General features: G+C 42.9%; 1 protein-coding gene across 2 annotated transcripts in view; it reads left to right on the top strand.

Annotated features, from left to right (window-relative positions):
- The window catches only part of GLOD4 (glyoxalase domain containing 4), a 72,714-nt gene that overhangs the window by 681 nt on the left and 57,669 nt on the right, over window positions 1-14,364 (top strand). For both annotated transcript variants that reach the window (XM_068268608.1, XM_068268607.1), the window contains exon 2: window positions 7,036-7,085. In XM_068268608.1, the coding sequence (XP_068124709.1) occupies window positions 7,036-7,085 (50 nt within the window). The remainder of the gene's footprint in view (window positions 1-7,035; window positions 7,086-14,364) is intronic.

Raw genomic sequence — 14,364 nt, 5'->3', positions numbered from 1 at the left:
CTTCCCACATGTGTTGTGCACATTGTCAGCAGATCCACAACATAGTTACATAGTTATTTTGGTTGAAAAAAGACATACGTCCATCGAGTTCAACCAGTATAAACAACACAAAAGAACATCTATGGCATGGAACTACTGCTCCTAGAGTTTCCGGTGGGTCAGTTTCATTGGACATGTCATACATAGCATTCCATTATAACATATCCGACAACCATCCAGAGTCTGGGATTTATCATGCATTGCAAAAGAATGCGCTCTGTTCGCTGCAATTGGACATGCCAGTGTAGTTGGAGCACCGGTCTGCTGACGAAATAGGCACCGGATCCATCGCAAACAGATGTATGAACGGAGCCTGTTGTAGAAAAGGCCCATTTTGGCATAGTGTATAGCATAGCCTCAGGGTTCTTTTATACTGAACATGTTTTGTGTTTTTTTTTTGGGGGGGGGGGGGTTGTTGTTTTTTTTTCTTTTGGCGATTTTGTGTTTTTTTTGTTTTTTATTTATTTATCTCTGGCTGCTAAAAATACATGGAAAAGTGCAGAAGAGATGCAGCCTGCAGGACGTTTTCTATCAGGCAAAATTGGATCACCGTAGTATAAAATCATTTTTATTTTGCTGATTGTAGGGGGCCAGCTTCATGCGGCTACTGCTCCGTCGTACCCCGCATGTTGCCTCTTTTCCCCCTCTGTAGCAGCAGGCACATTGCTAAGCAATGCATCTCTACAGCATTTAACTTGAATCTGCTGTCCAAGGTATCCAGGTACAATCTCTGCTGAGAGCAGTAACTGTGTATGTGTAACTAGCTCTTTACTTATTTTATCAATAAGGATGGGATGGGGGTGAGAAACTCCAGTGCAACCTCACTAGGAAGGAATAAAAGTGGTTAGACAGTTCTTTCTTTATAATGATCAGTCTGTGATCTTTGGAGAGAATCTATGGTCATGAGATTGTTGCCTGATTCGGTTACATATGACTCAACTGGCCAGCTCCAGTTTGCAGATACCGTAACAATAACTCTTTTCATACTCTGCTTTCCTGTAAAAACGTAGAAGTTTTGAATCAAGATGATACCATTTATTGCCTAACTTAAGAGAAAAAGAGTAAGCTTTCAGCGAATAAAACAACTTTAGACTCTGTTCCTGTATGCCTACAAAATGTTAGAACGCATAGCTTATATACATTGAACATCAAACGGAGGTACAGAGACTTTTTTTGCACAATAGAAATACATTTCATTCAGATGCCTTAAAAGAAAACTGTTGTGAGAATAATATGGAGGCTGTCATATTTATTTTCTTTTAAAACATGCCAGTTGCCTGGCAGCCCTGCTGATCTATTTGGCTGCAGTAGTATCTGAAAAACATCAGAAACAAGCATGCAGCTAATCTTGTCAGATCTGACCATTATGTCAGAAACTCCTGGTCTGCTGCATTCTTGTTCAGGGTCTATGGCTAAAAGGCAGAGGATTAGCAAGATAGCCAGGCAACTGGTATTGCTTAAAAGGAAATAAATATGACAGCCTCCATAACCCTCTTGCTACCGTTGTCTTCTAATTATAACATAAGAAGGGTCTTACAAGGAGGTTTTCTCATTCATGACAAACAGATTAGAACATTTGACAAGGAGGCTAGGGAGTCGCTCCCCAGGTACGTAATGCCAGTCGCCCTCACCAACAACCCACTCAATTACAAACCTACTTTTTTGTATGAAGGGTACTGGGTCCCTTTAGGGGATATGAATAAGAAAATAAAGGGCATCAGGATGGACTCGAGTACTTTTGCACTCCAGTATTAGTTTCATTCTAAATTGTTGTGCTTTTAACAGATCCAGGTACAAGCATACAATGGGCATGATTCACAAAGCTTTTTCAACTAAGACGATGCACAAAAGGCATTCTTGTGGGGAAAAATGCAAATCGGGAATGTAGACAGTTCCCTGTTGGTGCGATTTGGCAATCCTCCTTAGGCAGCTCTCAGTATCCACTAGAGAAAGTAAAAACATGCAAAAGAGAGAGCGCTCTGAGTGACAAATAAATAAGAGCATCCACCCTGCCAAGGACAGGTCTCACCTGTTCAGAAATGGCTGCTCGTAGGACACAGCCTCTGATAGCGTTTGTCCCTTTAGGGGCCAGGGACCAGGCTCACGATCCAGCTCCAGGTGGGGAATCCGGAGGGCCACCAGGGAGTCACGGTCTCAGTTTGGACACTTCCAGGGAGGCAGTAGGCAGGCCAAATGTTAGATCCTGGCGCACGCTCACCTTGCGAGAGCAAACGGGAGTGAGCGGCGTCTATGCGATGTCAGTAGCGTACTGAGTAGTATTGTGCGGCTAGCAGATATAACTGCTGACTTGCCGCAAATAAAATAGAGAGTGGTGGGGTAGTAAGGTATAAAAGGGGGGCTTATTTATTAGTAAAAACAACGCGTTTCTCAGAGAAAACGTTCTCTGTTTTATCAGGCTAATATAAAACAAGATGGCGGCATCTCTTTTTATAGGAAATGCTAAACATTGGTTCTTTGGGATTGGCCAATCCACATTACATGGGCAGTACTATGCAAAATAGTGTGAGGTCATAAAGGTGGTGCTAATGATGTAACTTCCACTAGGTGGAGTATGTAAATGAGAAGGAGGAGTTAGAAAACTGCTCCTTTATCACAATACTATAAAGATCACTGAATAAAACAATTGAAAGTTGTATATATAGCAGTAAGGTTTTTTAGAAAGGATCTTCTTAATTTAAATTACTCGATCTTAAGAGGAAAGTAATATTGAAATTTACAAAGTATATAATGGAAGATTTGATTGTGAACAACAGGTATGTGTGGCTGTGGGGTACAGCCATTGGTAGGCAAACCCACATGCTACATATACATATATATGTGGATCTGTGTGCATGATGCATGTTTTGTTTGTAACCATGTGAAATTGTGAGCGAATTCACATTATATCACTTCCCTTTCTTTATCTATATATACCCTAGGGAACCATTAATGGTACCCCATTATGGTGACTGATTATTGGGAAATTTCAATATTACTTTCCTCTTAAGATCGAGTAATTTAAATTAAGAAGATCCTTTCTAAAAAACCTTACTGCTATATATACAACTTTCAATTGTTTTATTCAGTGATCTTTATAGTATTGTGATAAAGGAGCAGTTTTCTAACTCCTCCTTCTCATTTACATACTCCACCTAGTGGAAGTTACATCATTAGCACCACCTTTATGACCTCACACTATTTTGCATAGTACTGCCCATGTAATGTGGATTGGCCAATCCCAAAGAACCAATGTTTAGCATTTCCTATAAAAAGAGATGCCGCCATCTTGTTTTATATTAGCCTGATAAAACAGAGAACGTTTTCTCTGAGAAACGCGTTGTTTTTACTAATAAATAAGCCCCCCTTTTATACCTTACTACCCCACCACTCTCTATTTTATTTGCGGCAAGTCAGCAGTTATATCTGCTAGCCGCACAATACTACTCAGTACGCTACTGACATTGCATAGACGCCGCTCACTCCCGTTTGCTCTCGCAAGGTGAGCGTGCGCCAGGATCTAACATTTGGCCTGCCTACTGCCTCCCTGGAAGTGTCCAAACTGAGACCGTGACTCCCTGGTGGCCCTCCGGATTCCCCGCCTGGAGCTGGATCGTGAGCCTGGTCCCTGGCCCCTAAAGGGACAAACGCTATCAGAGGCTGTGTCCTACGAGCAGCCATTTCTGAACAGGTGAGACCTGTCCTTGGCAGGGTGGATGCTCTTATTTATTTGTCACTCAGAGCGCTCTCTCTTTTGCATGTTTTTACTTGTGGGGAAAAAAACATTTCTCAGCCTTTAATTACATGTGAACAAAAAGTGTCCAGTCCAAAATTATTCACACCCTTCACAAACTGTCACAGTCTGTAGGAAAATCCACCGTTCTATACCATTCCAAATAGTCCAAGCTGTTCTAAAGCATCCTAATTACCCTGATTAATTGGGAACAGCTGGCTTAATCAACTGAACAGGTGAAAACCGGCAGCTCTCTGCAGTTGGTTTGTGGATAGTCATGGCTAAGACAAAGGAGCTCAGTGAGGACCTGCGGCTGTGCATTTTGGCTGCTCACAAGTCAGGAAAGGGCTACAAGGCCATTTCTAAATGTTTTCAAGTTTCAATGGCACATGGGCAAAGTATTATTAAAAAATTAAAGCTGTTCCGCACTGGAAAATCTGAGGACGTGATCGGAAGCCTAAAGTGACACCTGTGCTGGCCAGGAGGATAGTGAGAGGTGTGAAAAAGAATTCAAGGATCAGCACCAAGGCCATCCTGCTGAATCTGGGCTCTGCTGGTGGCAATGTCTCAAGGCGGACAATCCAAAGGACACTGCGCACTGCTTGGTTCCACGGATGCAGAACAAGGAGGAAGCAATTTCTCCAGATAAGGCACACAAAAGCTTGCTTGGCCTTTGCAAATGCTTATCTGGACAAAGATGACTTCTGGTCTTCTGCGTTATGGTCAGATGAAACAAAAATGTAATTGTTTGGTCACAATGATGTTTCCTTCATTTAGCATAAAATAGAGAAGCCTTCAACCAAAAGAACATCATCCCCACTGTCAAACATTGTGGTGGGAACCTAATGCTTTGGGGGTGTTTTTCAGCCAATGGATCAGGGAACCTAATCACAGTAAACGGCACCATGAAAAAAGAGCAATACATGAGAATTCTCAGCTAAAACATCAGGCAGTCTGCATAGAAACTTGGCCTTGGGCACTAGTGGACATTTCAGCATGACAATGACCCAAAACACACAGAAAAAGTGGTGGTCCTGACTTGAAACCAATTTGGAGGGAGCTAAGAATCTGTATGATGGCAAGAAGACCCTCCAACCTGAAAGATTTGGAGCTCATTGCTAAAGATGAATGGGCAAAAATACCTGTGGAGACATGCAAAAGGCTGGCCTGCTATTATAGGAAGCATTTGATTTTTGTAATAGCCAATAAATGCTTTTCTATTGATTATTGAAAATGGTATGAAACATTTTGGACTGGACACTTTTTGCTTAAATGCAAATAAAAGCTGAGAAATGTTTATATTTTTCCCACAATAATGCTTCTTGAACATGGTCTTATTATCTTTTGGGAGACACCTATGTCATTTCCCATTAAAGAGAACCCGAGGTAGGATTTAATGATGTTAGTGGGGCACAGAGGCTGGTTGTGCACACTAACACCAGCCTCTGTTGCCCTATGGTGTGCCTCCAGGACCCCCCTGCGCTCTGCTATTCCCAGCGCCGTGCTAGGGTGTTTACCTGTGACCTGTCTGTCAGCGCCGCTCCCCCGCCTCCTCTGTATCGGCGCTATCCGCCCGCGTCCCTTCCCTCCCACTGATTGGAGGGAAGGGATGCCTGCGGGTAGCGCCAATACAGAGGAGGCGGGGGAGCGCCGCTGACAGACAGTCACAGGTAAACAGCCTGTTGGCGACACGCTGTGTGTCGCTAGCACGGCTCTGGGGATAGCAGAGCGCAGGGGGGTCCTGGGGGCACACCATAGGGCAACAGAGGCTGGTGATAGTGGGCACAACCAGCCTCTGTGCCCCACTAACATCATCATTAAATCCCACCTCGGGTTCTCTTTAAAAAATTACTGCTGGTTGAAGAAAAATAATGTAGAGTCAAAATTTGCCAGGGGTATGAATAATTATGGGCAGCACTGTATAAACTGATCAGATCTTCTATGTGACAGACGGATGTGGCTTGGTAAAATTTGTAGTTGCACAGCAGCTGCTTTTCTGCAATTGCCTACGCTAAATGTTATTATTTTATATTTCATAGAAGCCAATGTACTGGTAATTGCTGTGTGGCATCCACACCCAAATTGAGTCATTAGCCTGATAAGTGCTGACAGCCAGTTTCAGCATTGAGCTAATACTTCTCACTATTTCATGTGTCTGTCCATAGAACATATGAAGGGGAGTGTTTGAGTAATTTGATTTGCTAAGATAAGGCACAATGATGTGGGGAAAACTTTCTTTTCTTGTAAAAAGGAATCTCTATCATGTACTGTTGATATTTGTTTATTCAGTGTGTTCACTTTCCACCCAGAGGGTCCTGCTTAGGTTTTGCATGCCTTATGCCGTTCATACACGGCTCGTTTTATGCGCGGAATCGAGCCAGCGCATCCCCGCGCGTGCGTGCGGATCGATTGCCGCTTGTCCCTGCCGGCGCTTCCTTATCACCGCTCGATTCCCTGCCATTGTCCGCCGGCGGGAATCGAGCGGGCACGGGTCAAGCGGCATGATCGGGCTAGCTGAATATTATCAGCTGGCTGGATCAGCTAGTTGATACACGGTACAGAAACGTACCGTGTATCCCCAGCATTATGCTGAGAACACACGATACGTTTTTTGTTTTTTTTTTTGCGGTCGATTCTCCGCAATTGATTCTCTGCTTGATTCTCTTATCTTCCGCTCGTTTTTCTTATCTTTTTTTTCATTCACTTCTGTGAGAAATCGAGTGGAAAACAATTGAGCAGAGAATCAGACATGACGGAATTTATCGATCAAAGGCATCTATCGGAACGATTCTTCCTGCAAAAACGAAACGTGTTCCCAGCATAAAACCTTGTATATATGCGCAATAATGGTCACCCGTAACAACTGTTGATATATTGTTAGAGCGACAATCTGGGGAATAAGCACTGTAGAGACACAATGTTTGGCAATAGCCAAAAGCAGGATGTGCTGATCAATAGAGAGATATGGTGGACAGTGCCTGTAACTAAAGAACAGTGCACTCATTTGATTATTCAGAGTGGCGGATTGTTAAATGACGTCATGGGTCAGCTGTACACACCCTAGATTTTTTCTGTCAAGATCTCACAGAACAATTGTCCTGGCTGTATTTTCCCTACCCTGTGTACAGAAAGTAAATTCCTGTATTCTGACAACATGTAGGACGCTCAGCGTATATATAATGGACATTTAAAGGTGATTCATTGTTCTGGTACAATACTCCACTCTTGTTTTAGTACATAGCTAATTACTATCATATTCTTTGCAGGTTCTGCGACATGAAGAATTTGAAGAAGGCTGCAAAGCTACGTGTAATGGGTACTTCATACTACATGACTCGATAATGTTATTAAATATAGCAATGAACAAGTTGAATATGTCATAAAGAAATAATACGATAGTTTGGTATAAAGCAATGTGTTTATTGCTATAGTGTTTTCCTTTTCCACATCTGCCCTCAAGCCCCAACAGCAGTTTGTTTTATTTTATTTTTTTTAAACCTGCTAAATCGCTTGTGCCCAGTCCTAGAACTAGTACCTCCAGCAGTAACGTATAACAAATGTCTTGATAGGTTCTCTTTAAAGTGGACCCGAACTCTTGCAAGGGACAGAAGGAAAACATGAGAAATGCACCCTCCAGATTCCCATTGGTTTGTTAAGACAAATGGTGAGCCTTGGTGCCTAATTTAAATATGTTTTTGGCTCCAAGTCCTCCGTCCACCTTCCTGCGCGGCTCCCGCTCTCCTCACTGCCCACCGCACCTATAGCGCCCTCCCGCTCTGGCACCCTGGAGCACCCACAGCACCCTGATCAACATTTTATTTTTCCTCTTGTCCCCACTGTCCTCAAAGTTAACCCCCGGACTAAAATTCTACTCAGCAGCACTGAAAAGGCTTGGTGTTTCTTTAACAGTTTCACAGCATCAGAACTTTGTTTTTCTTACCAAAGCATCATTTTTAGTTGCATTTTTAGCTAAGCTCCACCCATCAAAGACAACTGCTCAGGCTTTTTTTCCCCTGATGCTGTGCAAAGCATGATGGGATTTCCAAGGTTGTTGTTTGCGTTGCCTAGCAACTAGGAGGGGTGATCAGCTAACAGGACAGTTGGAACTGTGTCTCATGCTTCCTGTCACCTCCTTTCAACCAAAAAGATGGCTGCCCTCATGAAATCAAACATTTGCCTGTTCTAGGGGAATGTCCTGCTGGGGGGGTCTGATCGCCACCGGCTATTTTGGCCTAGCGGGGGGGCTCCTCAAAGCCCCCCTTCGCAGCGTTTTTCGTCCTTCCCCTGGGCAGCAAAGGACGGCGTTGCGTCCTGCGCCTCCTTTGATAGGCTTCAGCCTCTCAGATGCCGGCCACCCCGGCCAATCAGAGGTTGGGGATCACCGATCTCCTTTACGGCGCTGCTGCGTAGCAGCGCCATATGATGTAAACAGCGGGGATTTCTTCCCCCGCGTGTTTACATTTTGCCTGCGAGCCGCGATCGGAGGCTCGCAGGCAGTTCACGGATACGCCCTCCATGAACTGACATGGAAAGGCCATTTCCATGTAAAACCACTTAACACCTAGTTCCGCTGATCGGCTGACCTTGGTCGTTAGAGGACCTGTTAGGTATAAGGTCTCAGAGAAAAAAAAACACATATATCAGTAGCTAAAGATTGGCTGTACTTACATTACATATGCATTTCACTGTCCACGTTTGGATTTCACAGAATTTTTATATAGTATTTGCAGAGAATGATGCTCCTGACAGCTCATGGCAGGTTCCATGTTTGTCTGTCTCTTATGAAGCCAAATGTGTCGTCATGTCCTCCCTGCTTTCTGATGATTCCACTCAGAAAAAAGACACTACTGTGCAGTGAATACTAATTAGCCATGTGGCTAGGAACAATAGCGGACTCATGCAGTATACTCTGCCCTGTGATTTTTCAGTGCTGTGAGCTGGTCTGCATTACACACTGTGGGAACATGAGCCTGTAACTTCTCACTAGCAGCAGAGGTGAGGACCCAAGGTGGGAAGGAGCAGCCCCAGAATGCTTTGCAGTATGGTATGCGGCCTCTCGGCCTCTTAAGAGCTTGGGTCTAACAGCCTTGCACACATCAAAAGTAGGAGAGATTTTTAACTTCAGTATTGCCTTTTTGGCTTCCTTCTAAACTGTTTAACACAGGTGAATAGAGGTTTAAATTAGCTTTTGCAGCCTGACAGTTACTCCTTTAAGTGGTTAAACAGGGTGGGTAAGAGATTATATTACCTATCTATTTTAATTAACATAACTAATGTAACTTAGTGACAGTATGTTCGTTTAGGCTGAAGTTCCTCTTTAACATACTCCTAAAAAGTTGGTGTTTCTAGCACGTACCGGAGCTTTACCGCAAACTTTATATACTTCCCTGTTTGTATATCACATGGTATTTTTATATTGATGGGCATCTTTGTTGTAATAGGAATTTAAGTATGCATCAGACCTGTACTGTTTCACTTTTCTTCAATAGCCTCAATTCACTAAGCAGTTTAGACTAGTCTACTGATGGTTTGGTGTAATCTTTTAGACCTGGTCTCACATTCAGTAATTACACAATTCACAAAGGCAAACAAGGAGTAACCACGCCCACTTTTTCTGACAGAGATTAGACCAGCTGATTTCTGTCAGTAAAGCTGGCCATACACTAGGCCGATTCCCCGCCGATCGACAGCAGATTCGATCACTGGGATCGAATCTGCTGTCACATCGTTCACGCTACACGCTAAATTTCGATCTATTTCGTCCCGAAATAGATCGATCGCTCCGTGTGGGAAATTACCGTCGATCGCCCGCGGGTAGGGAGCGCGTCTCTAGCGGCGTTCGAGTGCCCGACGACTGACACAATATAGCAGCAATACATTACCTGCTCCGCTGGCGCGACTCCCCCAGGTCTCCACTGTCTTCTCCACTCTGGTCTGGTCTCCAGGTCCGACATGCTTCACGTCTTCCTGTCCCGGCAGGATGTTTAAACAGTAGAGGGCGCTGTGAAGTGAAGCATGCCGGACCCGGAGTCCCGACCAGAGCGGAGAAGACAGTGGAGACCTGGGGAGTCTCGCCGACAGAGCAGGTAATGTATGCGGGGGGGGGGGGGGGGGGGGGAGCGGCAGCAGCACCACCACAGATTGTGAACGGTTTCAGGCTGAAATCGATTCACAATCTGTTTGCGGTAAAGGTTCGATCAGAGAGGGATCTATCTGCTGGTCGAATCTGATGGCAAATCGACCAGTGTATGGCTACCTTAAAGTAATTTTGTGAGGTCTTTTAGATGTGAGGATGGAATTTGTTTGTATGCAGAGGAGAGCTCATCAAAGAAGAAGGATGTCAGTCATAGCTACTAGTTTGTGAATTGCATCTTTTGATCATTTCCCCTGCTTACTGACCTAATTACCAAATGTTTTAGACCAGGTCTAAAAAACGGTGTAAAGCATTTGGTAATGGTGAATTCCATTTTGATGCAAGTGACCAAACCATCAGTAGACTAGTCTAAACTGCTTAGTGAATTGGATGTAATATGGTGATAAATACCATATTTGTTACAAGACATTTATTTACACCAAAGGTTAGCAGGTGTAATACATTTCCAGTAAATTCTCATGGCAAGTGAGATGTATAAGCAAGCTAGAGCTAGTCGATGAGATGCAAATAATTCCAGCTTGCATGCAGATTGTATGTAGTTTGGAACTAGTCCAATCCAAATGTATTTCCTTTTGACTTATTATTATTATTATTATTATTAACATTTGTATAGCGTTTTTCTCCTGTTGGGCTCAAAGCGCTTGAGTTGGCCACCCTGCAGTGTTAGGGAGTCTTTGCAAGTTCCTCCAGCCATCTCTCGTAATTGCTTGTTTGTGTCAGTGGTGTTTTTTTGCATACATGTAAAATGGCCGCAGCCAAATTTCAACGCAAGGTGAAGCCGAAAGACGGCTCATGCTACCCCTGCTGAAAGTCCAGGGTGGCATTAATGCTATTCTCCTGTATAGTCGTCACAACTGGGGGGACACACAATGTATTTCGGGCACAGGCTATTGCTGGCGGCTAAATTCCCTCTTAATCGCAGGCGCGCAAATTTAGTCACTGAGCACCTCTATAGCCGTAATTCTCATTGCAACGCCCAAATCCTTGGTGCAGCTCTCTGCTGAAATTAGCTGTCTTATGTTTTCCTTAACCTCTATAATAATCTCCCTGCGTCACGCTGTCCCTGTGTAGTTGGGTCTGTGCTTTTAGCCAGCCTCCTAGAGACAGGAGGACAGGGCCAGGGAGCGGGGCGGGCTTGTGAGTAGGCGGCCGGGTGTGCGCTTGCGCACACGGGTGCACGCGTGCGCGGCCGGTGCGCGTTCACGCAGCAGGTGCACGCGTGCGCAGTAACATGCAGCGGGGCGGCGAAACACAGACCTAGAGCCTGTTTTTAAACGGGCTTGGGTCTGCTAGTATATTATAAATAAGGTGCAGCACGATCCAGTAACGTCACATCAGGCTGAGCTGCGTTGGTGGTCCACTGCTCACAGATTACTGTGTAATGTAAAACTGTCCTAGCATGTACTTGTGAAAGTGTCAGGAAGATGGAGAGTGGCGTGCAGAGCTTTGGGCAAGAGGCAGTGGCACAGGTGATTAAACTCTCTCTGCTATGGCCCAGGCACCCGTACACACTGGGACAGCTTTATGTTACCTACAGCTGATACAACCCCATTTTCAAAAAGCGGGTATCGGTGAAAAATGTAAATCAAAATGTTATGATTTGAAAATCATTATCAAATTGAAAACAGTACAAAGACAATACATCAAGGCCCATATGCAATTCACTTTTTCACCTGAGTTTTCTCCTAGGAGATAATTTGCATCTTCTCTTTAAAGCAGAATATAACCCAGCATTTCAACTTTGCTCTAAAACATTATTTACAGCATATTATATGCAACCAGCATATTTTTTTATTTTTTTTTACTAGACCAGCATTGGAAGCACAGAGCTTTAAAGTTCTGGGGAGAGAAATGCAGACTCATCCGAAGTTTAGTTAGATACATTTAAATAAACACAATGTAACAAGTGAGGATTGTTACACACTCTCTGGCTGTCCTCCAGCTCCTGCTCAGTCAGAGAGTGTGTAACATTCACCACTTGTTACATTGTGTTTACTTAAATGTATCTATCTAAACTTCGGACACGTCTTCATTTCCCTCCATGGAACTTTAAAGCTCTGTGTGTAACCCTTCCAATGCTGGTCTAGTAAAAAAAAAATGCTGGTTGCAATAATATGCTGTAAATGTTTTAGAGCAAAGTTAAAATGCTGGGTTATATTCCGCTTTAAACTAAATTTTCTGCTTATTACAATTGAAAAAGTACCCAAACGTTGATGAAAAAGTACTATAAAAATTATTTTGAGTATTTTCTTGCTTGCTGGTGGCCTAAAAGGCATTTTATGACAAGATGTGAAAATACCACTTAAGAGAAAACTCAGGAGAAAAAGTGACTTGCATATGGGCCCAAATGTTTTAAAAGAGACTTCTTGTTTCATGAAAAGTATTTGCTGATTTTGCATTTGATTAACCCTATACAGTATGTTTCAAAAAGTTGAGATAGGAGCAACAGAAAACTAAAAGTTGTGTAATGCAAAAAACAAAAAAGGCTCCCCATGGAACAGCTCAGAACTAATTATATTATTTGGCAACAAGTCAGCAATATGATTGGGTATAAAATAAGCATCCCAGAAATGCTGAATCTCTGTGAAGTGAAGATAGAGAGTAGTGATTTAGTGAAAGAATACAGTTCTTAAACATAAAATTGCAAATCATTTGGGGATTGTATCCTTTGCAGGACATAATATCATTAAAGGATTCAGAGAAATTGGAGGAAACCCTGTATACAATGAACAAGACTGAAAGCTAAAACAGACAGTGACCTCAATTCACTAAGATCATGCTAGAGATAATAAAGCAAGAGAAAACTTACCTCCACACGTGAGAGAGTTATCTTACCTCTTCATTTCTTAAGTTACCTCCTCTGTAGTTAATTTACCTCCTCTGTAGTTAATTTACCTCCTCTGTAGTTAATTTACCTCCTCTGTAGTTATTTTCACACGCAGTTAATTAACATCCTGTCTTTAACTCCTGGAGTTATTTTAAGGATTGGAGAGTTAATTTAAAGACAGAAGAGTTAACTTTAGGCTTGCCTGAGGTAAAATGTTTCCTGAATACTACATGCCTTATCACCATGGTAACAACTCTAGAAGAGTTATTAAAGACAGGAGATAAGCTTAGTGAATTGAGGCCAGTATTCTGTTGTGGATATCACAGTATGATGTCAGGAAGACTTCTGCAAACCATTGTCTGTGAACACAGTTTACTGCTGCATCCACAAATACAAGTTAAGACTCTGACTTGCAAATCACCACATTCTTGTTTACTTAGATGTTACAAAGCTCCAGCACTATTTTGGAAATTAAGTTGTATGTAGTCCAGCATCAGACCTGCTCAGAATTATTCAGATGATATAACAAGAAAGTGCAAAGGGTGGGAACTGAGTCTCTCCACCCCCCCAAAAAAGAAAAAAAGTTAGTATGGGTACTTTTGGCATACCCTTATTCCCGGCAGTTTGCACAAAATGATTAAAGGGTAAGCATGCTTATAAACTGTGCATATTGTAATTGTTCATTTCAATGCCACTTATGGCCCTGTAAGGCCTCTGGGACCTACTTCCCATCCCAGTGCAATTGAATGTATTAGCAGTCTTGCACATATGGTAGCTATCTGACACCTCATTCAAAGGTAAATGCAGAGTGTATATCACATATCTGCTATATAGTGCAATTTTAGTGGCTAGAAGGTGTGGCCTCATATTTTGTAACCATGTATTGCACAGGCTGCTCCATACCCCTGTCTGTGGTCTCAGTACCTGTGGCTACCTTTAGGCCTGTGACCCACTAGCAGTACTTTCCTAAGCACTTGTGATTTGAAAAGCTTTAGCTGAAGTAAAGCTATGTTTTTTTGGGGGAAATCACATCCCTCAAGTGGAATCACACACACTACATTACATTAGCAAGAGGTTTTTGAAATAACGAGCGCTTAGAAAAGGGCTTCTAGTGGGTTCCAGGCCTTAGAGATTATTAATAATTTAGTATTTATATAGCGCCAATATCTTCTGCAGCCCTGTACAAAGTATTTTGTCTTGTCACTTAACTGTTCCTCAGAGGGGCTCACAATCTAATCTTTGTATCATAGTCTAGGGACAATTTTTTTTTAGGGGGAAGCCATTTGACTTATATGTATGTTTTTGAGATGTGGGAGGAAACTGGAGTGCCTGGAGGAAACCCTCACAGACATGGGGAGAACATACAAACTCCATTCAGATAGTACTCTGGCTGGGAATTGAACCAGGGATGCAGTGCTGCAAGGCAAGAGAGCTAACAACTACGCCATGGGCACATTAATTCTTTAGGTCTGTCTCTGTGTTGGCTTATTTCTGAAGTATGTCCTGCTATCTCATTTGTGATCAATATCATTATCTTTAAGGTTTATTTAGAAGTGGTTGTGGCTTTTCTAAAGTTATAATGAAGTAACATTATGTGGCAGTTTTTGATAGTGA

Source organism: Hyperolius riggenbachi, chromosome 2 (genome assembly GCF_040937935.1).
Source record: "Hyperolius riggenbachi isolate aHypRig1 chromosome 2, aHypRig1.pri, whole genome shotgun sequence".
NCBI lineage: Eukaryota > Metazoa > Chordata > Amphibia > Anura > Hyperoliidae > Hyperolius > Hyperolius riggenbachi.
The sequence above is the reverse complement of the archived record's forward strand: the minus strand, read 5'-3'. Positions and strand labels throughout refer to the sequence as shown.